This window comes from Pipistrellus hanaki, assembly GCF_964339955.1.
Source record: "Pipistrellus hanaki genome assembly, chromosome: 4".
Taxonomy (NCBI): domain Eukaryota; kingdom Metazoa; phylum Chordata; class Mammalia; order Chiroptera; family Vespertilionidae; genus Pipistrellus; species Pipistrellus hanaki.
In genome coordinates, this window is record NC_140506.1 from 80,130,126 (window position 1) to 80,157,206 (window position 27,081).

A 27,081-nucleotide genomic window follows, 5' to 3' on the forward strand; every position below is an offset into this window, starting at 1 on the left:
AGGTCACTTCCCTCCGGGCTCAAAAAGCAAACCAGTCAGTCTAAGGGCCGCTACAGTAGTTGGAAACACAGCATCTCCTCAGGTGGCCGGGAGCCAGGAAAGCCTCACGCTGACCTTCTGCTTTGGCAGTTACATCCACAAGACCTTCTGCCTAGGATCTCCTCTCTCCTTTCTGTATCCTTCCAGATTTGGCCAAACATCCCATCTCAGAGGCTTCCCCAAGCCTCAGGCAGGATCAGACCTCTGCGGGTTGCCCCCACGGCCACAGAGAGGCCCTCAGCTCTCTGCGCTGTCCTTGCCCACTTGCTGGCTGGTCTTCCACCCAATGATGGGTCTATGGAGACAGGCCCCCTCTCCCCCATCACTCATTCACCCAGGCATTCACTCACTCATGTGAATGCTCACTACCTGCTGAGCACGGGGCTATAAGGAACTACGCAGACTTCATAGCCTGCTCTTCCAACTCCATTCATAGTGCCATCTACTCTGCTCATCTTTATATCCCCAGTGCTTCTCACGTGTGGTATTCAATAAATGTTCAACGGATGTGTCCCCTTCTTCAATACAACTTAGATTAATTCAATTCCTATAAACACTGAATTAATGTTGTTCAAATGCTATGAATTCCTGTGGATCCTTTAGGCAAACAGCAACCTTTAATCCTCACCCATCCTTCATATGCATTTTGATTGGAGAAACGTATGTGGTCTTTTTAAAACTTTAACTTGTTGCTAATATTTAAAACGTGGAAGGTTTTACATTAAATGCTCTTTCTGGCTTCCCTAGAAACATGAGCACAGATTCCTGCAGTCCCTGTGAGCTAGGGAAACTGGCTCCTTCAGACAGGGTGCGTGTGCTGCCCTTTGCCTCAAGCCCCACCCTCCCCTATGTTCCCTCCGCAGAAGCCAAACGACAGCTGCTGGGGACCATCTCGCCTTTGTTGGGGGTTTTCTTGCCCCGGCCCTTCACTGAGGACCCACATGCCCCTCCAGGCATCTTAATTTATGCCAATGTCATCTAAGAAACACCTCTGAGACGAGCGAGCTACGACACAATGAACGGGCAATTTTATTGATTCTGCCTCCTAAACATACCCTCCTAGCAGTAGACACACGTGCAGGTCCCAGCAGGGACCTTGGCACACAGGGACATTAAAGGAAAAGGCAACTCCAACGGGTACCTTCACGAGGAGCCAAAACCATGTTTCCTGGCATTCTTCTCACAAACGAATGCTGAAGATTAAGAATTACATTCTCACACCACCAGCACAGCTTAAATACCTTTGACAAAAATAATAATAATAAATTATCTTCAACTCAGAAAATAAATTGTGCTCAGCAGAGTGACAGGAGGGTCCATTCATTGCATTGCACCGCGGGGCCGGACGGGGTGGGGGAGAAGACAGGTACAGGCAGCTACGCTGACAGGTACACAGGGCCAAGGACACATTCTCTGAAGTTAGTCAAACGCACGCTTTCATGCCAGTGGCGGGCGGTGCCCCCTGGCCATGGCCTGTCCTGAGTGAGACTTCACTGCCCCTCCTCCTCCTCCTCTTCACGTCCACCTTGTCTTCTGTTTCTTGGTTTGTCTCTTGGCATCTTCTGGGCCACTACTGTCAGAGGCTGTCTGGCCAAGAGCCCGGACGCCCTGCAGGCGAGTCGTCAACTGCAACAGCAAGGGAACGAGCTAAAAAGAGAGGGAGAGAGTGAGGGGTGCCAGCTGACTCCTGTCCCTGTGGGCACGGAAGCCCTGCGTGTGCACAGCTCCTTTTCCACGCCGTCACCATCCCCTAGGCGCTAATGCTGAGGGGAGCCTCCGTTCAAAATAAGGCAGGCTTGTGTACCCAGAGGTCAGCAGAGACAGCTGGCTCGCTCTGAGCAACACATGCCCCAAAGTGGTCCAGGTTTAAGGATTGGGGGAGATGTTACAGAGATGTATGGCCTTGAAAGGAGGACTGCGGGGCTGGATTTGAGGCCTTTATGGTCCCTTCTCAGCCTAAAATGTTGTCATTTCTGTAACATTGGACATTCAGCTGTGAGGGACCCCGCTCACTGATATATCCGCTTTCCGGAGGTCTGTGGATTTCCTACCTTGTCATGGTTGTAGCCAGCCAACAGGACGAGCAGCGTCAGAGGCAGGGCGATGAAGGAACCTTGGGCGATGTCTTGCTCAGGCAGCTTCCTCTGCAAACATCAAGAGTCCTGCCACTTACCTGCCGTCTGCTGTTATGCAGCTGTGACCCAGCAGCCTTCTGAAGGGGCTACCCCCATCCACCCGGGTATCCCACACGATCCAGACTCCCATTATCCAAAGTAAGAAACAGAGGCAACTCGCAGACATTTGCAGATGCGCCCTCCACTATCTGAACTCATTCCTTGCTCTCTGAAACTCAGGAACAAAGCGTCCATCACAAGGTGTTCCTCACCCCTGAACTTCCACTGTCCACACCGAGGAAGCAAAGGCCGTGAGAGCAGGCACCCCATGGCTGAGTCCCAGCCACGCACAAGAAGTACGGAGAACCCACTGCTCTAGGCTGGGCACACAGCGATGAACAAGCCAGTCCCAGAGGTTGTACCAGTGAGGAGACGAAGCCGCTGCTACTTCTATCCCAGTGGCCATTCGCCCTTTCTTCCAATAGAACCCTCAACGTCACTGGGCCAATCAGAATACAGACCATGCCCATCCTCTTTAGCAGTCTGTTTGATACAAGATCCAATAAGATCCACACATGGCAACTGACTGATAAACTGAGTAATTTCTTTCATCGGGTCTTCAAACTTTTTAAAGTGGGGGGCCAGATCACGGTCCCTCAGAGAGCTGGAGGGCCAGACTATATGAACTACTAATTCCTACTGTAACACCTCGGCTGTGCTCACTGCCCAAAAAACCTGGCGGGCAGGATCAGACTCCTCTGCGGGCCGCATGTGGCCCGCGGGCCGCAGTTTGAAGACCCCTGACATATGCTGTTGTTATCTTACTTCTCTTGCAACTTATCAAGTAAGGCGGGTTCCAGGATGACCCTGCAGTGCCCAACCCCTACATCTGGTGGTGTTTGTCACATGCTCTGGTGACCTCTATACATGTCCTGCAAGCCGGCAGCTGGCTCTAGAAGTGTGGGCGGGCCAGGTATATTGAGCCTCCGGGAGGGCCTCAATGCCACCCATTGTGACAACAGTGGCGCAGTGGTGACCTTCTTCCCCGAAAGTCACAGCTGAGCCCCTGACCTAAACGATTCCACCCCTCACTGCAAGTCCCTCCTCGAGGGACTCCGGCATCAGCGCTCGGAAAAGCAGAAACGCACGTGGGGAAACCCAGAGATGCTCGAGGGGCCCCATGCCGAGGGCCCTTTAAACAGCATTCCTGCCTCCACCCAATCCCTGGGGCAGGGTGTGTGAATCTTCCTTCTCCCGCCAGCCCCACGGGTTCCACAGCACTGCCCGCCCCCCTTACCGTGGGGTTAAACACCAAGGTGATGTGCTTGTGGTAGCCCACTGCGGTGAACGAAACCTGCGGCAAGGCGTAGTCGTACTGGGACCTGGGGAGCGTGGAGTCCAGGAGCACGACGTAGTTCTGTGCACAAGGGAGAGGTTATTTTATAGAGGAGTCTGGGCAAAGCAAACGAAAACTAAAACCTGACGCATGGCTGTCATGTGTTTAAGGAAACCCCCAAGGTTATACATCCAAGCAAAGGTCGCTACCTTCAGGGTGGTAACCTCAGTGGGTTATCCCAGCAGTGACAGCCACGTGTCTCTGAGACGTGCCTGCCGTAAAGCTTCCGAAGGCGGTGGCACTTTTTATGAGTGCATTTAACCACAATAATGGCCCTCTGAGGATGTGACTTTATGATATACAAGGCTTTCTTATGAGCCCATTTGAATGAGGGAGGGACGTGATCAAACTGAGGAAGACTGTTTGCAATGCAAAACGAGGCTGACTTTTCAGGGACAGCACTTCGGTGGCTCATTAGCTGGCATGTGTTAAGGACACCGCATCTCAGGAAAGGTACCGTGACGGTCACGGCCCTACGTGCTGAGCCCCGTGCGCCAGGTCAAAGCCTGCTCTGCTCGCAAACACGGACATGATCGGCACGATGACCGCCACTGTACAGACGGGGAGAGCAAGGCCTGCAGAACTTAACTGTGACTTGCCCAGGGTCACTCAGCTAGTACAGGGCCAAGCAGCCATGGAACCCAGCACTGTTCACATAGTGCTGTGCTGCCTAAAGTATCCATCCCGGAGGGCATCGGGGAAATGAAGGGGAACCCCCAAACTCCATCTCAACCTATGCTATTACTTCATAGCCATTCCACGCTGAGGAAGGCCAGTGTATCACCCTGTGCAGGTGGTGTAAGGCCAGGGGAGGAAATGTCACACCACAGGCTCACTCCTGATACCCTGAAGCTAAGACCCCCAGAAAGGAACCAAATTCTTCACAAAGGTTCTCCCACCATGCCAACTATGAAAGTTCTCTCTGTACAGTTAGAATTGATAATAAACATGCTATATTCAATAAATGAATGTCCAACATTAGCGCCTTGGTTAAATAAATTATGATATTTTTTATACTATGGATTATTGTACAACCATTCAAATCATGTTATAAATGATTTATGACAGGAAAGACTTGTGACATAGTCTTCACTGTAAAGCACAGATGACAAGGTGATGTATAAGAATCCCAGCTCTGAGTTGTTAAAATAAATGTATCTGTATATTTAAACTTATACACCTATGTGCACACACATTAAAAAGAGACCAAAAGGATATTCAGCAACACGTTAACAGTGGTTATTTCTGGATGAGGGTGTTATGTCTGATGCTCCACCCCCCCGAACTCTCCTGTCATGAACAAGTGTTATTTTTGTCAACAGAAAAACACTAATTGAGAAACATAATCACTACGGAGCCCAATCTCCTTTGACTCAGAGGAAAACATCAACCATTTCTGCAGAGCGCATTCAGAGAGAAAATGAGAGGTCTGTGCTTCCTGAAACTGAAGAGTGGGATTATTAAAACGAAGACGGAACCGAGAATGGTGCCGTGCCATTACCTGGCCATCTCTGAGCAGTGGCGGGAAGTGGAAGAAGAGGGACTGGCCGAGAGAAACCGTCTGGATCGGGTTGTCCAGGTTTTCACTTTTGTACAGCTTGACCTGGAGAGCAGTAACAAAGCAGGGCGGGCTCTTGAAATGAGACACGATAAACCTTTCCTTTTAGAGACATCCTCAGGACAGCTTATCTCCTGGGAGGACAGGGTCTTTGGAAACATGGGTACTTGAAAGAGAATCCGTCCTCCCCTGCTTAACAGGCCATATGTAATGAATTCCTCAGTCATCGGAGACTCCAGTTACATGGCATCCAAAGACATGTAAAACTTACAGCAGATTCTGATGACTTATGTGAACACTCAATATGGCTATAATAGCTAGTGTATTGATACTAAAAAATGAATCGCTTCTAACATATCTATAATATACGAGGCATGCAACAGGTGCCTTACATATATTGTCACCCATCCTGGCTACTAAACAGGCATCGTTATGATCCCTAAGGAGACTTGGAGAGCCTGCGTCACTTAAGGTCACACAATCTACACATGCTGGAGCCTGGGACTCCCCCACCTCACTGAGGTCTCATGCTCCTCTCTCCCTCCCCCTGGCACTGCTCTCCATATGCTGTAATCTTACACTTGAAACACGTTCCTATTTTTGCATTTGGTACTCTGTCCGCTTCCAGCAATGCAGTGCTTTGTTTCTCCTTTCTCTCCAGCCCAGCTGTGCTGCCTGTCACACCATGTGTGACGGGGCTGGGAAGAGGGAGGTACAGTCCTGGCTGGTGCTAAAGTCTGTGGGGGCTCCTCCCTGTACCCACAGCAGGAGAACTCCAGAGCACCCCTTTCCGGGCCCACGCTGACATTTTTCTGTGTAACACACAAGTCAAGAGGAGATTTCCTAACATAAAAGTCACAGGAAATAGTGGAAGCCTGCAGGTCACACCCAAAACGGAACATGTTCTTCTGCTTTGTGGAGTGTTTCAAGTAAATTTGAATTCATGCCTATATTTAAAAATCAGGCGATTCCAAATAACTCTAACTTCCAGCTCCTCTGGGAAACTGGGAAGTGATGTCAACCCTGGGCCAGAACTCCCAACAGCGCGATAGTCAGAGTGAGCAGAGGAGAGGCACCTTCGCTCCCTGGGAGGGCCATGAGCTCTCCAGTCTGCCCCACATCCTACCCTCACTCTCTGGAAACATGCTTACAACCCCTGGACCTAAATGCACGTTTTCACTCAAGTCTAATACTTCACTGTATTCAAAATTACAGTGTCTCTGAAAAATACACTGCGAGGCAATTCATTAACATCTTTCAAGGGATCACAGGGCACTGTATAAACATCTCTTCCTTAATTACAGAGAGCACATTTTGTTAGAACTTGGCCAGACCTTAAGAGGTCAGTGAGTCTACCTCCCTGGCTTTACAGAGGAGAAAACCAAGGTCCACGGGAATGAAGTGGCTGCCCAAGCTGACAAGGTAAGTAACCACCCGTGACAGGAGGCAGCCCAGACAGCCGAGTTCCAGTCCACCGCCCACCATCTCCACCCTGGACAGGATTTAAATAGTTACGAAGCATTTTGCCTTAAAATTGTATTTCTGTTTCAGACTCTAGATCATATTGATCATTCATTAGGCTCCTACTACAATACTTCCAGAGATATATACTGCTAGTAAAACGGTTATCTGAAACCAGACACATTTCTCTCCAGCTATCAGCAATCATTCTCCCAGATATATGCTCGGATCGAAGTTTCTTAAATCTCAACCTCAGCACAGCATCTCCACCTCAGTACGCTCAAGCTAGCACCAGAGAGGCCCAGACCCAGTTCTTACTCATCTCAAAGCTGAAGAGAACACGGTATTTTCACCTTAAAAAAGCTGGTCTTACCCATAATGTAGAAAGATACTCAGAGGAAGTGATCACATTTCCACTTAAATCGAACTGATTAATCTGCCGGAAAACAATGATGTTTATATCCTCGATGTCATTATTGCCAACCTAGAAAGAAATAAGGAATGCTGATATTGAGGAAACTGGAAAAGAAACTTCTGCTTTAGCTGTGTGAAGTCTCATGACAAACTTCACTTCCTATAACAAAAGCCATAGAAGCAGCATAAGTCCCAGGTCACAATCTGATAGTAAGTAGATGGGCTATCCTTGGCTCACAGACACATTTTGTTTGACAAATGCAGTCTTTGTTTTCTAAGTTTTAATTACTTGCCAACATTTTAAAAAATTTCATGTACAAAAAAGCTAGACTTTTTTAGTCTCTCCTGAAAAAGAAGACATTCTTGCCTGGCAGCAATAGGCAAGAGCCGAGCCACAGCAGCCCCTCTGGATGGGTGTGTGCTCTCAACATGTGACTTGTTCATACCTGCCAGCTCACAGGCCACACAGCTGCTGATGATCCTGGCCTAAGTCACAACGGCAAGGAAATATATAGAACTGTAAAGTTTCTTTTGGAAAGATTCTTTCCAAAAATCAGGAGTTTTAAAACGCCACGGGATGCGGGACAAATTGTTCAAAAGCGGGATTGTCCCGCCAAAAGCAGGACGTCTGGTCACCTTACACTAAGGCCCTCTAGTCTAGCAAATTTTGTGGGAGAAAAGCTTCATTTCAAGTGACTCCCCAGCCACTTTGTGGAGGGCTGCCTCGTTAGGCGTCAATTAGCTAAGAAGTCGTTGTCTGGAATATCAGAAAGACTGCCCACCAAATGGAAGAACAAGGTCATTTGAATGTATGGAAACCGGGTGCCCTGCTACCAATTAGGCCCGTGTTCTCTTTATCACATGCCCTTGATTGGAAAGTTCTTTGTGCCTTAAGATCCTCAACTTGCAGAATAATGATCAGAGCTTGCAGGGAAATGGGGAAACAACAGTTCAGATTTCTTCTCTGGGTGAGTGACAGCCACGCTGCTCATTAAAATCCCCACAAGATGCTGCTTGGGGAGATGACGCTATTCCAAGAAGACCCTTAATTAGGATTTGAAGGTCCTCCCTCCCCCCCACCCCCGCAACCCCCGCAACAAATGAGAGACAGCCAGCCTGAGGAGCGCTGACAGGGTTTTGATCAGGGAAGCAATCACACCACTGAATTCTGCTGAAGACCTTGATGCTTACCGTAATTACCCGGTGGTGGGGGAGGGCCCGTTCAATGTGATCATTGCCTTCTGCCTTGAGCTGCACGTGATACACACATCCCGGCTGCAAACAAACACAGGCTGTCACTTCTCCAGAAAGAGGCTCGTCACATGCAACCTGATCTGAGTCTGCTCTAAGGACCGCAGCTTTCCTGCTCACTCATTTCAGCTCCCATTTGCACCTGTCACCCTAAGAGTGTGGTGAAGGCCTGGGGTGGGGCGGGAACCGGTGGAGGGGGGCAATAAGGGAAAAACGGGAGACATCTGTAATATTCTAAATAAAGATTTTTTTTCTCTTCAATCCTGATGAAGAAACTTTTACCTGGCATTCTGCAATTCCTCAATCCCCATTCAGTTTCTTTACCCAAGAAAACTTAAATGTGGTTTCTTATTTCAAAACTGCCAACATAATACACTCTCAGTCTGATAAAAGTTCTTCTTCCCTGCTGTCCGCCCCTACCTTCTGCTTGTCTATGTACATAGAATGACACCTGGAAGGACACTACCAAATGTGTACCATCGGTACCATTTCTGGGAAGTAGAATTTCAGGTTTTTCCCTTTTTAAATTTTTTTTTTCTTTATGCTTCTTATTCTATTACTTACATTTATGGGCATATAACATGTTTACCAAAAAGTCACCATTCTAAAAAAACAAAAACAAAAAAAACTATTTTTTTTGGACACTGATCACATGAAAGATGCGTATACACTTACTCAGAAAATTCTGTCAGATAGCAATAGTTTGGTGTAAGAAAGCCAGCACATGATGGCAATTTTCCAACAGATGGAAGTAAATTGCCTTGATTAAATGACGTTTTTTTGTTTGCTTTTGACACTGCTGCATGGGTTAATGGAAATTCTGATCAAGAGAGATATAAGTTCATATGAGAATTTCTAGGAAGGCTGCAAACTAGGTAACTTTAGCTTAAAAGCAAGACTTTAATAGCACAAATGAACCCATTGTCAAAAAAAATTCAGAGTCACCTTTTCCTTACTTAAAAAAAAAAAAAGATAGGTATCTTTCCCCTGGCTTCCGACCTGACTTTCAGGTACCCCAATATCTGAGAATGGGGGTACCCTGGACATTGGACATGAGTGTTCTTGTCTTTGGGGGAAACAGCACCGCCTCAATGTATCTAAGTAAACTGGGAAAGTGATTTTCATCTCAGCTCATGTGATTTGGGCAAACAGTAGTTTGTTGCTGAGACACGTGAGGCCATCTCTGGGGTTAAAAACATACAGTTTGTGAATGTGAAAGGCTGGAGACCCAACTCCATATCAAGTGGCTCAGTCCAGTGGGCATCTAACCCACACACGCTCTGTGGCTCTAACCAAATGTTGCTACCTTGCAGCCAAAAGGCCAAGTAAGGTGGTTGTCTGGCTCACACAAAGAAGTTATGGATGTGTTGTTTTTTTAATTAATTGTTTACATAGAAAAATCAGGAGTGTGCACATGGAAATCTGAATTTCTGACTTCTCTTTTAAAAATTTAAACTATGTGGCTGCCCTCAGTCTGTCTTCCCCGTGGCCACAATGAGCTAGAGCTGGGCTGTAGCTTCTCCCTTTGCATGGGCCATGCCCTCTCCAGTTCCCCACAGTCCTCTCCACTCCCTACTCTACACCCATTTGCACTTCTCTATTGGCCCCACAGACCTTTGATTTGAGAGCCGTGGCCTAAGCCATACCACCCAATTCTAGGCAAAACCCCCAATTCTATACCAAACCCATGTGTTTCCAAATTTATTTTGATATAAAACCCCAAACCAATATGTTATCTAGTACAAAGGTAAGATGTGTCAAGAAAAAACCTGAGAGGATTCCAGAACCATACCCACCTCCCCAGCCCTCTGGCCTGGCCCAATCCTAGCAATTTTGGGGGTGCTACAAGATACCTCCAAACACTGTCTGAAAAATCCCCTAATAAAACATGCTCAGAAAATATATGCACTTTAACATAATAAAAAAATAAAAAAAATAAAAAATAAATAAAAATAAAAACATGCTCAGGCCAGGCCCGGAGCAGCCGGGTCTGGTGCGGCCAGGCCCGGAGCAGCAGCTGCTCCGGGTCTGGTGCGGCCAGGCCCGGAGCAGCAGCTGCCAGGCTGGGAGCGGCCAGGCCCGGAGCAGCCAGGTCTGGTGCGGCCAGGCCTGGAGCAGCGGCTGCCAGGCTGGGAGCGGCCAGGCCTGGAGCAGCAGCTGCCAGGCTGGGAGCGGCCAGGCCTGGAACAGCCGGGTCTGGTGCGGCCAGGCCCAGAGCAGCGGCTGCCAGGCCGGGAGCGGCCAGGCCAGGAGCGGCCGGGCCCAGAGCAGCCGGGCCCAGAGCAGCCAGGTCGGGTGCGGCCAGGCCCGGAGCAGCAGCAGCCAAGTCCAGAGCAACTATGTCGGGAGCGGCAGTGACCAGACTCGGAGCAGCTGGTTGTGGAACGAACCAGAGCAACAGAGGCCAGTCCCGGAGCAGCCAGGCCCGAAACAGCTTGCTCCTCGCCTGTCCCTGCCCCACGGCTGCCTCTCAGACATGGCTGGAAACTTTTGCGGGAACTTGAGGGTCTGCTGAATCAAGTGATGAAGGCTTAGATCTGGATGTGTTGAGTTAGTATAGCGCTGGGGTGTTGATCTGTGAGTGCTTTGGGTGGGGCCTGGATGAGGCGGGTTGACCTATTTGGAAATGTCTTTTGTGTGAAGTGTATCATTGGGCATGTGGAGGTATTATTGATATGAGAAAATGCTAAGTAACTGATTTACTATCTGAAAAGGGATTTACTATCGGGGAGAGGGAGGAAGGAAGAGACTGAACATAAACTGTGCACCTATGGATGAGGACAATGGGGGATGGGGAGGGGGCGGAGGGTGAGGTGGGAACCTGGTGGAGGGGGGAAGAAATGAGGAACCTTTGTAATAATATGAACAATAAAGATTAATTAAAAAATAAAATAAAATAAAATAAAATAAAATAAAATAAAAACATGCTCAAAGTCTCACCAACAATCCACGTAATCTGAACTTCCCCTCTTCATCCGTCACAGTGTCCTCCCCATAAATACTGCAGTCGCTCTGTCCCACCGCCTCCACAGCAACCCCCTGCTCCGGCTCTCCGTTTAAAGAAGAAACTGTGCCATAGCAACTAGAGTGACAAGAGAAGACATGGAACGTGATGTTCTTGTGATTTTTGAAGCACACAAAGAATCTGAAGTAAAGTGTCCTGCATTTACCAACAATTTACAGTGCAAAGCAGCTCACTGGAGAATTGTGCTCCAAGGCCACAGGCCCTTCGATCTCACTGTGTCACCTGCCAATCCAGCCAGGATACCATCGGTATCTCTTGTCAGACATCTTAAGGGACACTCTGGAAAAGTGTAAGCTATAAAGGCTAAGCTTTATTTTACCCCGTTATATTTTATTTTTGTTAGAATTTATTCTAAATAGCAAAGCATGCAATGAAAGGGAAGTAAATTTTCTCTTTATTTCATTGTTGAAAATGGTCCCATTTTTCTCAACCCACTGTTTCTGATTAATCAATGTTGATTTCAAGTGCTTTTTTAAGTGTATATAAATATATATGTTTGTTTACACACACGAATGTGCATAAAACCATCTCTGGAAGTATTTAAAAACAATGGAAAACTGAGGTAGCTGGGAGACAAGAATAGTATGGAAATTTTACACTGTGTAATCTTTTCAACATTTTAAAGTTTTACTCAAGTGAACGCATTCTTCCTTTAAAAAATTTAAATCACCTAGATAGGCTCTCACAGGCCAATTTCAAAGCAGGAACTTTGTGGCTGAACCACTGGTTTGAAATATTAGAAGGAAAGGGCGGCAATCAAAGTCTTGGACCCATATCCTATGTCCCTTGGCTCCCAAATTAAATCCGTGTGATGGCTGGAATGAGTGTCCAGATGACGGCAGGTGGAGGCTGGTCCCACAGCCAGGCCTGGACGAGAGGGAAGTGGGCAGGGGTTGCTCACCTGTAGGCCGTGCGGTACCCGGTGATGGTGATCTTTAAGTTCTGCCCTTCCTGCACCTCAATCATTTGGGAGGATGGCTCAAACCGGAATTCTTTCATCATGGGCTTGAAGTAATACTGGCCAGGGCTCTGCCAAAAGACAACCACAACTGAGCCTCTGGGCGGGGCTTAAAAGGGGGCGACTAAGTCATGATGGACCGGAACCATGCCACAAGAGCCCCACGGCTCCCTGGACAGACAGAAATGGTACCACTAACTCTACCGCAAATAGTTATGGTAATGGCAATTACAGTTCTAACAACAGCAGTTGTCACTAGCATGTGCCTTCAGTAACTGCGGAGGTAGCAGTCCATTGAATTTTAGGAATGAAGAAACTGGGGCTCAGAGGTCAAGTAACCTGCCAAAGATGACATAGCAAGTAAGGAGCAGAGGGATGATCTGAACCCGGGTGTGCATCACCACACAGCTTAGGACCTTTTGGATACACCTCACTGCCTGCTTGTGACACCCCTGTAACAATCACTTCATTCCCAGGGCTGACAAGATGGCCAATTCACACACACTTCCTAAGTCCCCACCAGCCAAGGGCTCAGGGTACATCTGGATAGAAAAATTGGTGCTACCTTCACAGCATGGGGAGTGCACTTTGCAGAGGAAACACAAGCTAACTGCTGAATAAGACTGCATTATAAACAGCGGGATCCTTGGTAAAACAAAGGGCCGCTTAAAACAGAAATCGCCGTGGCCAGGGTCATTAATTACATTGTCTCTGTGACAGCTGGGTGACCAGAAAACAAGAAGTGTGTGCGGAAGGGAACATGAATCAGCCGCGTTAAACTCTAATACGAGCAATACTCTAATTACATTTGCTCCCCTGAGAAACTTCAAACACTCCACGCGGGTGTTGTTCTCACGTTGTCCAGCGATATGTAAGTCACACACTGCGCCCCTGCTTCCTCCTGGAGAAGACAAGCAGGCGCTAAAGTACAGGACATCTTACCAGGTTTGAGAAAGTCAGGATGCCATTGTCCTGAGTCAGAAGGTTGGAACGAAACACTCCTCCACTGAGGGACAGGAGCACCCCAGGGAGGGGCTGGTCATCTTCAGCTTTTATCTGGGGGTGAGAAAGGAACCACAGCAAGGTGAACCCATATTAACCATGCAGACAAGAGTTCACTAGTCAAGAGGCAATTCTTATGGGTTGTTTTTCTTTTGTTGTTATTTGTTGGAGAAACAGAATGTCTGTTCTTCGTCCAGAGGGGTAATTGATGTTAATAGCTTGGTGTGTACTCCTCTGGGACTATTTTGATGCCCACACAAAGCCTATAAACATTTGGCTATTGTTGACAGACTGGCAAGTTTACTGGGGGAGGAGGGGTTGAGATAAAGATGGCATGCTTGCCCTAGCTGATTTTTGCTCAGTGGTTATAACATCAGCCAATGGACTGGAGGGTCGTGGATTTGATACCTCGGTTGCAGATTCCCCAGTCCGGTGGCAGGGAGCAGAGGAGGGTGTGCAGGAGGCAACCAATCAATGCACCTCTCTCACATCGATGTTTTTCTCTCTCTCTCCCCCAACCCCTGCTTCCTCCCTTCCAGCTCTCTCCCCCTCTCTTCCATTTTCTCTAGAAATCAATGGAAAAAATATCCTCAGGAGGATTTAAAAAAAAAAAAAAAAAAAGGCATGCTTACATACTGCACACACTACTCATGCTTTCTGCCCTCAACCTTGTACCCTGACTTTCCTCTTCTATCAGTCCAGAGATCTGCCTGACTGCTTATCCATGGAATATCATTCAGCTGCGGAGGTCAGTAAACGGTCTTTGTGGTGTGAAAGAGAGACAATCTAAAGATCCCCAAACATGCTTATCTTTGTGCACTTAGGTTTTTCTCTTTTCCTGAATAATCCAGTCCTAGGAGTAGAACTGTTGGGTATGTGACTTTAAATTCAGAAAGAGACCACCAAATTGCACTCTAAAGTGACTGTTGCCATGCATGCTCCATAAATCATCCATGTATGAAAAAATACTTACCTTCAAAACGTGGATGTGGTCCTAATTATTGTAAATCTAACCCAAAACCCAGTATCTCAATGGTAACTTCCTTTGCATTTCCTCAGTCCCTACCAAAATTGAGCATTTTTTCTGTTTATTATTCACTTGTATTACTTCTGTGAATTGCCTTTTGGTATCCTTTGTTCTCTCTATTGAGTTTCTTATCAATTTAAGAAGTTCCTTGTACACTGGGGATATTATATATGGTATAAATATTTCTACCCAGTTTGAATATCTTTCAATTTAGTTTAAGATGTAATCCGCAATACAGAATCTTCACTTCTTATGTGAGATGATCTGCCGTTCTCTTCCTTTGTCCTCCACGTGGAAAATATCCCTCCTCGGAGATCTCACGGCACATTCCTCCCAACAAGGACGGAGGGAGAGAAGAAAGACATCAAACACCGCAGCAGGGACACTCTGTGTCCCCTGACACAGAGCAGTGGAGGGGGAAGCTTGGAACACTTCCCAAAAGGCACGCAAACAAGCTTAAGGCACAGATCTCCAAATGACGCTGAGTGACAAAAGCCAGGCAGAGAGGCCATCCTGTATGACTCCATTTGTATAAAACTCCAGAAGCTGCAAACTAATTCACAGCGACAGGAAGCAGATCGGATCAGTGCGGTGTGATGGGAGTGATGGATTACCAAGGGATACAAGGAAACTTTGGGGGGTGTTTGGTCGTGTTTTCATGGGTGTGTTCTTATGTCGAGACTATGTTGGCTATATATCATATTACACACTTTACGTGCAGTGCATTGTATGTCAGTTATACCTCAATAAAACTGCTTTTTAAAAAACATACAGCGTTACCTCAAAGCTTACGCCTGCCAAGGCATAGGCTTTAAAATCTCCGATGGTTCCTTCCACCGCAGTCAAGACGTAGCCCTCCTTCTGTGAGGACACGGTGTACTCCAAGTCACTGTGCAGGGGCCCGACACTGAAGAAAGAGAGCAGTGCAGGGAGGGCCTCGCCTCACCCAGGAAATCCCGGCTCCCAGCTGGCCCCAAGCAAATGCTTCCTAATCCCGGCTCACCTGTAGGCACCTTTGTCGTCGGTAAAGACTGTGATGAGGGGTGAACTTGCCCCCTTTTCACTGATGACAATCTCGACTCCTTCCAGCTCTGGGTGGATCTGGCCTTCCAGGAATAAGCCTGCTTTCCCGTGGATCTCGATCAGCTTCCCTGGGCAGCTTTCTAAAACGGAAAAGGGAAACAGAAGAAAAACACTGAGCTGCAGAGGACAGGAGCCTTCTGGTGGGGACTTCCCAATAAGAAGGGCCTAAAACTGAGGTATTTGAAGCTAACCTCCAAATGAGGTTGTTTAATGTTCCAGAAACTTCAATAAGGAAAAGTGGCCCAAGCCTCTTTCCATCCCAGGAAGGCCTCATTTAACTGCCAACAATGTTAACAGGTAATCCTAAGGCAGGCTGGGGTTTCACGACTCCTCTCTCTCGATTCTCACAAGCCCCCCAGGGAGAGATGCCTTTCCAGCAGGTAAGAGCCAGGCTGCTCAACCTCAGAGGACCCAACACGGAGGGCCACCCCAGACAGTGGACCACAGAAGACGGGCTCTTAACACTCTACTTCCAAACACAAGCCACATAAATGCCCGGTATTGAATGAACCCATGATCTCAGAAAAAAACTATCAGTAGCCAAAAGGCAAATACTCAGTAAGCAATCACTTCTAATCCAACATAATAAAAGGCTAATATGCAAATCGACCGAACAGCGGAATGACCGGTTGCTATGATGTGCGCTGACCACGAGGGAGCAGATGCTCAACACAGGAGCTGCCCCTGGTGGTCAGTGCGCTCCCATAGGGAGAGCACCACTCAGCCAGAAGCTGGGCTCCTGGCTGGCGAGTGCAGTGGTCAGCAGTGCTAAGGACCCCTTGGGAGATGTCTGACTGCCAGCTTAGGCCCGCTCCCCACAGGGTCCTGGACTGTGAGAGGGCACAGGCCAGGCTGAGGAACCCCCTCCCCCCCACCCAGTGCAGGAATGTCATCCACTGGGCCTCTAGTTACCATTAAAGAAGGGCCCTAAACAGCACGAACAGTTCAGACACAGGACAACTAATGTTCCACAACTGATGATTCTGCTTTTCACCGATCTCTGCTGTCAACCTGGTAATGTCAGGAAAAACCAACTCCTGTTCCAAAAAGATCGCCCCTTTCCGACAGCAGAAGTTACTCTTACTGATTTCATTCATTCACTCATTCCTTCATCAAACAGTAACATCTATGTGCCTTACAAAGACACTCTCACTGTAACAATAACACAGAATAAATGTTCCAACGCAGCAAAGAAACGACTACAAAAGTGTGTCACTGGCTCACTGAGGTGACATCTACCTCCACTGACGGTGGCTTCCATGGAAGGGGGATAGAAGAGCAGCTCTTTAGATGAGGGTGTGACAGTGATTTTCTCTCCAGACCTGAAATAATAAAAGGAGTTCAATTTGGCGGGTTCTGTCCCCCCATTAGGAAGATAATCAGAACAGAGGACACTGCAGAGAAAAGACAAGAAAGCTTACCGGGCCCAGTAAGAGAAGTCATAGTGGAAGGGACCTTGCAACTCATCCACCATCTCTTGGACAAGGGGTTTGGTGCTTCCTTCTCCACCTTCTTCATTGCCCTTCTTCTCCCGCTCCTGCCTGCGGCTCTCAATCTCAGCCAACTGCTGCTCCCTCCGCAGCTCCTGCACAGACTTCAGGGGGCCTAAGACTAAGGCGGGTTCACTGTCAATGGAAGACCTGGAGGAAAGGAAGGAGCAGCCCACAGGTAACAAAACCAAACAGCTGACAGACCACCACATGGCACAGTCTTCTCCTGATTTGAATATACGAATCATGTTTTTTGTTTTTTTTAAATAAAGAGTGGCCCAGACAGTGTGGCTCAGTGGTTGAGCACTGACCCATGAACCAAGAGGTTATGGGCTCAATATCCAGTAGGGGGCGTGCAGGAGGCAGCCGATCAATGTTTCTCTCTCATAGATGCTTCTATCTCTCTATCCCTCTCCTTTCCACTCTCTAAAAATCAATAAAAACATTAAAAATAAAGGCTCAACTTCTGTGCAATGGTAGTAGTATTTGGTAGGTCCTGGCTGGAATGAGATACCACTGACTTTATGGCTGGATGAAAACATGGCAGATTTTCTGAGGACATGAGTTCTACCCAGGCTGCCATCCTCTGCCTTTCATTCAACCTGTTGAGAACACCCTCTGCCAGAGAACCAGGCCCTGGGATACAGTCATATACAGGACAGGAGATATTCCCTAACTCTGGCAAGTCCTCATTCTAGTGGGAAGAGGCTGACAGAAAAAGGAAAAATCATGTCACATGACAAGTACAATGAAAAAAATAAAGCAGCATGGAAGGAGAGAGTGCTGGGGGCACGGAGGTGCTATTTTTAGGGAGTGAGCCAAGGCCTTTCGGATCAGATAATCCTGAAGGAAGGGAGAAAGTGGGCCATGTGGCTTTCTGGGTGAGGAGAGTCTCAAGCAAGAGAAGGACAAGTGCAAAGTCCTTGGAGTCTTGGATGGGGAGCTCAAGGTCAGCAAGGAGACCCAGGCAACCTGGGGAAAGGGCCCCAGGGAAGAGTCCTTGGGTTGGGGGAGAGGGAAGCCCTGAGGGAACTGGGGCTTCAGATCTTCGATTTCATTCTGAGTGGAATAGAAAACCCCTGGAGATTGAAGTAGAGGAATCATATGATCGCTGGTATTAAAGGATAACATGGGCTGGCCCCTACCAGCTCACCTCTCCTGAATGCCCCCAATGCCAACAAGTTCAAATTCAAAGCACTTATCACACTTGTAATCTTACAGCTCTGTGTCTGGTTCTTGGACTACCTGCCTCCCCCACAAGTCTAGGGCAGAAGCTGTGGTCTATGCCCAGTCACACCAAAGACTCTCAAGAAATAATTTTAGAAAGGATGGATGGGTGAAAAGGTGGTGGGCAGAAAAATCGAAACCTAGCTGGAAAGGCAACTTCAACTAAGGTGAAGGTACTCCTATTTCCATTCTATTTGACAAAGTCTGTCATGTTGCCAAAACTTTCATTTCTCAAGAAAACTGGGGTTCAAGAAAACTGGGTGTCACCTCACCACACTGCAAAAATTCCTGTCAAAGGTCACATTCACATGAACCTGACCCTCAGGGAGGCACGGCCTTTCGTGTCCATTCTCTCATGATCTTTCCTACATCAGGTACTATATATATTTTTCTGAGCCTTTGAGAGAAGGTCTAAGAAAAATAGGCGTATTTTTTAATTTGCTAAAAACACTTGAATACAATGAATAAACCAGAGACTATTTTTCCCCTAGCAAAGACAGGAAGTATAGAGAGTTCTAACAGAAATTTAAGGCATGAAACGAGCTGTCAGAGGGCTCTTCCTCATCCCAAATTATTTCGTGAATCATAAAAGGAAAGGATCAAGGCTGCTGCTAATTTATGGCTATGTCACGTCAGTATAAGAGAGAGGGCCATTTGTATATACACCAGGAGATAAGAAATCAAAAATAGTTCTCAGAGAATCTATTAGAGAAGCCCCCAGGCCTCACCCACCAGCCGCCCTTGCTCAGCCCACCGCAGAACACCAGTCTTACTTGATAGTCACAGTGACATCCATCACTTTGTCAGTGGTGATAGTTCCAAGGACATGGTGGCGAATGGCTGTCAACGTCAAGATACTGGGTGAAGACCTATAAATCACAGAAGTGGAAATAAAACACAGGCAATATCACCTAGTCATTCTCAAAGGATCACAAACAACACCCTTTATGGGCTACCTTCCTGACCCTGAAATACACTACATGAAATTGCTCTTAGTGTAGGCCAAAATAACTCCTGAAGTACATATATCAGGGTTTTAAAGAATAAACGAATTCTCTTCTCCAAAACTTTACACTCAAATCCCCAGTGACACCCACAAGCATTAGTAAAAGTAGAGAAATGATGGGCTAGAGCTTGAGGAGGAAGTCCTATCAGTGAGGGCCGGAAGAAGAGTTGACAATTATCTTTAATCTAGTTAGAAACCACAGCCTTCCATCTTTGGTTTACAAAATCTTGGGTAAGAGACCCTATCTCCATTTTCTCAATAATTTATCCAAGTATTATGCTAAGTTAAATACATCAGACAGAGAAAGACCAATACCATATGAGTTTACCTATATGTGGAATCTAAAAATCAAAATAAACAAAACAAAACAATACTTTAAACAAAAAAGAATTTAAATTTTAAAAAAAATAGGAACAGATTCATAAATACAGATCAAACAGGGTAGTGAGAGGGGAAATGGGAGTTGAGAATTGGGTGGAGGAAAAAAGGGGAAAGGGATTAAGAAGTAAAAATTGGCAGTTACAACAGATACAAAAAATACAGCATAGAGAATAGTCAATAATGCTGTAATAATTAGCCTGGCCGGCATGGCTCAGTGGTAGAGTATCGAACTATGAACCAGGAGATCACAGTTTGATTCCCGGTCAGGGCACATGCTTGGGTTGCAGGCTCGATCCCCAGTGTGGAGCATGCCGGAGGTAGCTGATCAATGATTCCTTCTCATAATTGATGTTTCTATCTCTCTCTCCCTCTCACTTCCTCTCTGAAATTAATAAAAATATATTTTAAAAATATATATAGTAATAATTATACATAGTGCCAGGTGGGTACAAGATTTATTGGGGGGATCACTTCATAAATTATATAAATGTCTAACTACTATGCTGTACACCTGAAACTAATAATATTGAATGTCACCTGTAATTGGAAAATAAAAACGCTTTAATTTTTAAAAAATAGTAATTTCCCCAAGTATCTTGAAATCCTTATCTAGAAACTTTTTAATACCTAACCTAACCTCTTCCAGAAAAACTAAAAAAAATTCCTTTTGTTCTCAGAAATGACTGAAAAAGAGACACACACTCATTCTCTACAGAAGTCACACAAACACAGAGCAGAGAAGCCCCAGCTTACGTGTCATAGGTATAGAACGCTTGCTCAAACCGGTGGCAGGAGCGTGGGGTCACCTTGTAAACACCTGCAGCCAGGAAAGCAAAGGGCATTTTCAGAGACAGGCATCCACTATGCCAAGCAATTCCAACATTTGAAATCTAAAGGCACCACCTCAGTTGAGACCCACAATATACAATGGCTCTTACCCTTGACCCAAACCAGTTAATGGCCTACTGACAAGTTCGGGATGTTCCTTTCTATAACTTAACAATGCACAGTAGTTTAATCCACTCAGACCAAGCTAACAAATATGTGCACAAGAGGAACAGAAAGGGCATTACTACAACTCAGACTGAGAATTTTCTACTTAACAGATTTTGTTAAAAATTCAAAAGATAATCATAGCCTGAGCTCCTTCTCTATAAATATTCCTAAAAAGGGTATGGGGCAGGGAAAGGCCCAGAAAATTATGAAACAATCACAGAAAACACTCTCATGCCAGAAGTTTATGAGGGTAACACTCAATTAGGAGCATATGGCATCATTTGCCAGAGAAATATAGTCAATTTCAGAAAGAAGAAAAGTCTAACAATGTGTTCCCACCAAATGGTTATTAACCCACAGTTTTGTAATATGTCCTACAAAAACTGACATTAGTTCAAACCACCTCTGCTGTGTGATCACAGTGTAAGCCCCAGTTCAGCTCCTAGTAGAAAGAAATTAGGTTTCTCCGTTCATTTTATTTGCTCTTTCATTTGATAAATATTAATGCACCAGCACCTACAATAAGCCAGGTGTTGTGCTAGGTACTGGTACACAGCAAGTAACACGTAGATCCCTGCCATCTGGGGCTTATTGTCTACAGAGGGAGGCATCTGACATCTATAGCAGACCAGTTATGAGCTAAGTGCAGTAAAGGAAAGAACTGAATGCTGTGAGCAGCAGCATGACAGGGAGATATAAATGACACTGAGAGCCCTCCCACCCCTAGAAAGTAATGACTGAACCAAGAAGTGACAGTAGGAAGGCACAGCGGGGTGAAGAGTGGAGTGTGAGGCACAGGGAGAGCACTTAAGCAAGAACATCTAAATCCAGGACTTGCTAGGTGCTTCCCCAACAGCTGTCCTTCCTTCCTTGACACCAGACCTGGGTTATGGTTACGGTGGCAATGTGTCCAGCCTCGGCAACATAAGGCAACTGTCCCAGCCTCCCTTGCAGCTGTAAGTGACCATGTGACACGGTTCTGGCTAATAAAACATAAAGGAGAAGTGGCATGAAAATGTTTGCTTGTCCCTCTCCTGGTCTTTCTGCCTTAACCATAACAAGATGGCAGCCATCTTGAAAACACAAGGGAAAAGGCTAAAAGAATCATAAAGACACCAACCCTAACCTCTACCAGCCACCGAACCCTTGCTTGTAGCCACATGCTGCCACACTTTATCATCAAGCCAAATTCAGCCCCACATCTTGGTGGCACTATTGTACAGATTCTGTTACTTGCAGCCAAAGGCATCCTCACTAAAACACATAAAAACAGAGTGCATGGAGCGGAGAGAAGGGCAGGCAGGTTGGATTATATAGGAGCCCAAGGTCTGGTTAAAGATTTTGTATTTTACCTGGAGAATCAAGAGAAGTCACTGAATTATTCTTTAGGAAAATACAAAATAAAACCACAATGAGATACTACTTTACACCTAGCAGGATGGTATAGTCAAAAAGACAGACAGTAAATAAAATAGGTGAAGATGTGGAAAAACAGGAACCCTCGTGCATTGCTGGCGGGAATATCAAATGGTACATACAGCTTCTTTGGAAAACAATTTGGTAATTTCTTAAAAAACTAAACATAAATTTACCATATGATCCAGCAATTCCATTCCTAAGCATTTACCATCCCAAAATAAAAACAGACTTTCACACAAAGGTATACAAATATTCAGAGCAACATTATTCATTATAGCCCCAAACTGGAAATATCCACCATCTTAAGTATCTACCAAGCAGTGAATGGATACACAAAATGTGAAATTGTGTTCCTCACAATGGAATACTATTTAACAATAAAAAGGAACATACTACAAATACCTGCTACAATATGGAATCCAAAACATGATGAACTTCAAAAACATTATGCTAAGTGAAAGGACCCAGACAAAATACCAACCAATATTGTATGATCTCAATTATATGAACTGTCCAAAAAAAGGTAAATCAATATAGACAAAAAACTGATTACTGCCTAGAGAGGAAATTCACTATAAACATGTATGAAGGATATTACTAGGTGAAGAAAATGTGGTTTATAGTGATGATTGCACAACTTGGTAAATTTGCTAAAAATCATTGTATTATATGTTTTAAATGGGTAAATTTTATGGTCTGCAAATTGCATCTCAAAATTGTTAAAAGAGCGAGAAGCCACCAAAGTATTTTAAGCAAGGTGGGAGATGATCCAATTTTTATTGGCCAATAGCGTAATGTTTTTATAATTGAAAGGGTCTAATCACTTTGTTATACACCTGAAGCTAATCTAATATTACATGTCGTCTGGCTGGTGTGGTTCAATGGTTAAGTGTCAAATTATGAATCATGAGGTCACGGTTCAGTTCTCAGGCAGGGCACATGCCCGGATTGTGGGCTCAATCCCAGTGTGGGGTGTGCAGGAGGCAGCTGATCAATGATTCTCTCTCACTGGTGCTTCCACCTCTCTCCCTCTCCGAAATCAATAAAAATATATTTAAAATAATATTAACAATAATATTACATATCTACTGTAATTGAAAAGTAAATTAAAAAAAAAAAAAGTGAAAGGGCCCAGCGGTCTACCCAGCTGAAACTCAAGAGACTAGCCAGGCCCCAGCTCTAATCCTTTGGGTAAAAACACTACTCCTTCCAGAGGAAAGACCTAGAAAAACAAGAGGACAATGACCACAGCCAAAATTGATAGCTTGATGCAAATAGAACCGAGGTGGGGAGAAATGCCTTTAAAACCATCCTCGGGTGCCTCTCTGTTTCCCTAACACGCAGCACATCAATCCTCCCAGACTCACCAGGCTTGGACAGGCAGAAGCGGTTGACTCCTTTGGAGAGGTTATAAATCCCCACATTCTCAGGTCCATTTCCATCCTGATAAAACTCCTGAGGGACCAAAGCCAATACAATGACTTACCAGGGGAGATGGAGACACAAGATGATTAATAATATTTCTGTTTCAGAACCAGTCATCTGTTTTGCCCATTAATCATTTGAGCAGTTGGGTGCCACAGGAAAATTAAAAACCTTCAAAAACTTCCAACAAAAACGTGCTCCTTTTCATTTGGTCGACTAACATTTATTGAGCACCTGCTTTGTGATAGACCCGGAGCTGGGCTTTGGTTGTTGACAAGGCTCCTGTTCTCAAGTGGCTTACATTCTAACTGGTAGGCAGAAAGTCAATATAGTCAACAAAAAAATTAGAGGACTTCAGTTAGTAAGCAATACAGCTATAAGGAAAATAAACAGGGATCTGGATATAGAGCGATCCCCGTAGGTGTCTTTAGCTTGTTGGTCTGAGGGCAGGCCTCTCCTGAGTAGGAAACATTGGAGCTGTAGCCTGAATGATGAGAATAACCAAGTGCAAACATTTCTGGAAAAGATACAGCATTCCAAGAGGGAAGAGCATGTGCAAAGGCCCAGAGAAGGGAGCGAGCTTACTGTGGATCTGGAGAAGGCCTGTGTGCTGTGGGGCTGAGTGTGCAAGGTAGAAAGTGGTAGGAGGTAAGATGGGAGCTGGTGGTGGGCCTTGTTGGCCATCATTAAGGAATGTGGATCTTATTCTAAGGGAAACAGAAATGTAACGGAGGATTTAAGGGAAAGCATGGCTTCCAAACGTCTTATCACTTATTCCTAAATGTCAATCACTTATTCACCATTTTCAATTCTTCAGCATCTAACATAGCAGTCACTGAATTGCCATTTGCCTCAGTTTTTCTATTGGCATCTGACAATGACATTTACCAATGCTTCCAGTAAAAAAAATTATATAAAATTCATAAATGGACCTCTATGGGTCTGCACAGTGTTTCCTTTCCATAAATCCCTATGGTACACTACCTATCAGGCCAGCAAGACCACACCAATAAGAGAATAAGATTCTGTCTAACAGTTCTGACTTCATATACCAGAGAAACTCAGTCAGCTGCACCAGTTAATACCTAATATTGGTGTATGCCAAGGAAATGTTAAATGCATTAAAGCTTTACTTAAACCTTCCTATAACCCTGAGAAATGAATATTGTGATCTCAGTTTTAGAGGAGAAAAATGAGGCTCAGAAACATTAAATGAAGTTGCCCAAGGCTACAAAACCACTGTAGCATCAATGACTCCCCCAAATCGTCAGTTAGAATTTAATGTGAGGCCAGGAAATGCCCCAAATAAAGGCATCTTCCACTGAGGTGTTTTAAATGCTCCTGATGAAGCTTTCCGTATTAGGTGGTTGAGTGGAGGGGCAGAAAAGGACATCTGACTAGACTATGGTTATAATCTTCTTGGCACACCAGCCCTTCTTGCTCTCCAAAAGCAGTGCTCTTCCAAATAAGAGGATCCTCAGAAGCCACGCATACCAGAGTGATGGCGTGAGAAAGGGAACATCGCAGCATATAGCCCGTCTGCCTAAACTCAATCGCTGACACGTCGTCTTCCAGGACCTCCACCTCCAGACTCTTGTTCTTCCAGCACCAATCTTCATGCATGATGCTTACTGGAAAAGCACACAACACAAAGAGACACATGGGCATAGAGCAATACCACTGGAAAAAATTTTAATCAATTCACTAGTTATTAAAAAATGTGTGTATACATACACACACTTTCAATATGTACACACACACACATATATATATATATATATATATATATATATATATATCCACATACACATAAAACAAATATAATACACACATACACACACAAATAGCAATGCTTAGAAGTAACTACTAAAGAAAAATTGAAACCAATGACCATTAAAATCACCAAGACAGAAGCTTGTGTCTAAACATCAAGCTAAGTAAGATATTCAGAGATCACCAAACTTTTTCTGTCATGAGCCACAGGGCAAATATTTTCAACTTTGTAGGCCACATGGTCCCAACTATTCAACTCTATTTACAGCATACAAACAGCCATAGACAATATGTAAATAAATGGGCATAGTGGTGTTCACAGAAAACTTAATTTATAAAAACAGGCAAGTGGCCTTTAGGCTATAGTTTGCCGACACCTGATATAAGGGAAAATGCGATTCCCCAGAAAAAGCAGTAGATTTTACAAGCTATTCTCTGCCAGCAGCTCCAAGCTGAGCTTTGAAAAAGCAGAAATACAATATGGCAATGGATAGCTTCTTGAGAAAGGCAGGGAAAAAGAGAACCGGTGTTTGCAAGCGCCCACTGCTTACCAGGCACTGTGCAAGAGCTTTACACCTGTATTTCATTTAGTCTTACATCCTGCAGGAAGTCTATCACTCGTCTTACAGATGAGAAAACTGAGTCTCAGGGAGGCCAAGGTCACACAGCTGCTAATGGCAACACACTGTGTTATCACTTCACACTCGCTTTTTCAGCATTTAGAAATAAAATGGCATGAATGAGGGCACCCTCCCCAAAGAGAACTGTGTGGGCTATGCTGATATGGTGGCAGCTGGTTCCTAGGACCTCAGCTAAATAAAGCACATTCAAGGTCACAGGTCAGAGAAGAGCTAAACAAGCCATAGTATACATCTGGGATGCATTTTGGGAGCTGGGTTTTAGAACGCTTAGAAAGAAGGCCATGAGGGCGTGTGAGGGCCATGAGAGGCTGTCTTGGTGTCTTACTTTTGTATTTTCCAGGGAGCACATTGTCAAACGTGAAAGTCATCGAGTTGACCTTGCCAGAGAGCTGGAGGCTCCGTTTCTCGCCCTGGCGGCTCAGGGACTGCAGGGTCACCAGCAGGTCGCCGCAGGTGTCTGCAGAGAAAAGACAGGAGGGCCTCATTTGACTGCCCTCATGAACCAGAGCACACGTTCAACCTCTGTGTGCTGCTTGCTACCTTTTATCTCCTGAAGGCCAGTGCCAGGGTTCCTTTAAAGCTAACATGTAGCTGCTTGATTCTAAAAAGACGATACCACCCCCCCCCCCCGCTCCCTCCCCCCCCCAATGTTGGACATGCAAAGAAGCCACTACTGGGGAAAGCGGCTCCACCATTTCCTGAAATGGGAAAAGTAATATTTATGGAGCACCAAGAGGAGCCAGAGAAAAAGAGAAAGGTGATGAAACCTTAATACCCACTTTATACTAGGCATAGAACTGGGCCTCTTATCATCATCATCATATTAATATTACTAATAATAGCAAAGATTTACATAGCTTTTGCTGTGTCCCAAGTACTTCCAAAGGCTATATATAGATACACTAACTCATTTGACTCTCACAACAAGCCTATGAGGCAGGTACTATTATCACCTCCACATTATAGATAAAGGACTCAAAGCACAGAGAGGTTAAGCAATTTGCCCCAGGACACCCAGCAAAGGTTCAGGCCCATGTGGTCTGGTTTCAGAGTTGAAGTAGTCACTGGGCTACACTGCCTCTTGATGACCACATTTAAACTTCATTAAAACCCTCTGGAAGCAGCAGCATTGCAACTTAACAGAAAGAAAACAGAGGTTGGGAAAGTAAAGGCTGAGTCTCCTTTCTGGAGAGTGACAGAGCTGGGACTGAAACCTGGGCCTAATTCCACCTTCCTTCGGAGTCAGCGGGAGAAAACGAGACCCACATGTTCTTTTGGGAGTCAAAGCAAAACTACTCCTAGAGAAATGTTTCTATGACACACTGTGGCAATTTTTCAAAAAGAACTAGATGCAATATGACCCTCCAAACCACTGCACAGGAGCAGCTTCTGCCT

At 45.5% G+C, this 27,081-nt stretch overlaps 1 protein-coding gene across 1 annotated transcript in view; it reads right to left on the bottom strand.

Moving 5' to 3' along the window:
• Positions 1-1,045: 1,045 nt before the first annotated feature.
• The window catches only part of NOMO3 (NODAL modulator 3), a 54,593-nt gene continuing 28,557 nt past the window's right edge, over positions 1,046-27,081 (bottom strand). Inside the window, exons 14-31 of the mRNA XM_084881088.1 lie at positions 26,012-26,143; positions 24,767-24,903; positions 23,215-23,302; positions 20,186-20,249; positions 18,819-18,914; positions 16,750-16,968; positions 16,568-16,650; positions 15,249-15,408; positions 15,026-15,152; positions 13,159-13,272; positions 12,160-12,287; positions 11,174-11,315; positions 8,174-8,257; positions 6,942-7,052; positions 5,051-5,152; positions 3,451-3,570; positions 2,091-2,183; positions 1,046-1,686 (exon numbers count right to left, since the gene is read on the bottom strand). Of these exons, the coding sequence (XP_084737214.1) occupies positions 1,555-1,686; positions 2,091-2,183; positions 3,451-3,570; positions 5,051-5,152; positions 6,942-7,052; positions 8,174-8,257; positions 11,174-11,315; positions 12,160-12,287; positions 13,159-13,272; positions 15,026-15,152; positions 15,249-15,408; positions 16,568-16,650; positions 16,750-16,968; positions 18,819-18,914; positions 20,186-20,249; positions 23,215-23,302; positions 24,767-24,903; positions 26,012-26,143 (2,132 nt within the window). The 3' untranslated portion in view covers positions 1,046-1,554. The remainder of the gene's footprint in view (positions 1,687-2,090; positions 2,184-3,450; positions 3,571-5,050; positions 5,153-6,941; positions 7,053-8,173; positions 8,258-11,173; positions 11,316-12,159; positions 12,288-13,158; positions 13,273-15,025; positions 15,153-15,248; positions 15,409-16,567; positions 16,651-16,749; positions 16,969-18,818; positions 18,915-20,185; positions 20,250-23,214; positions 23,303-24,766; positions 24,904-26,011; positions 26,144-27,081) is intronic.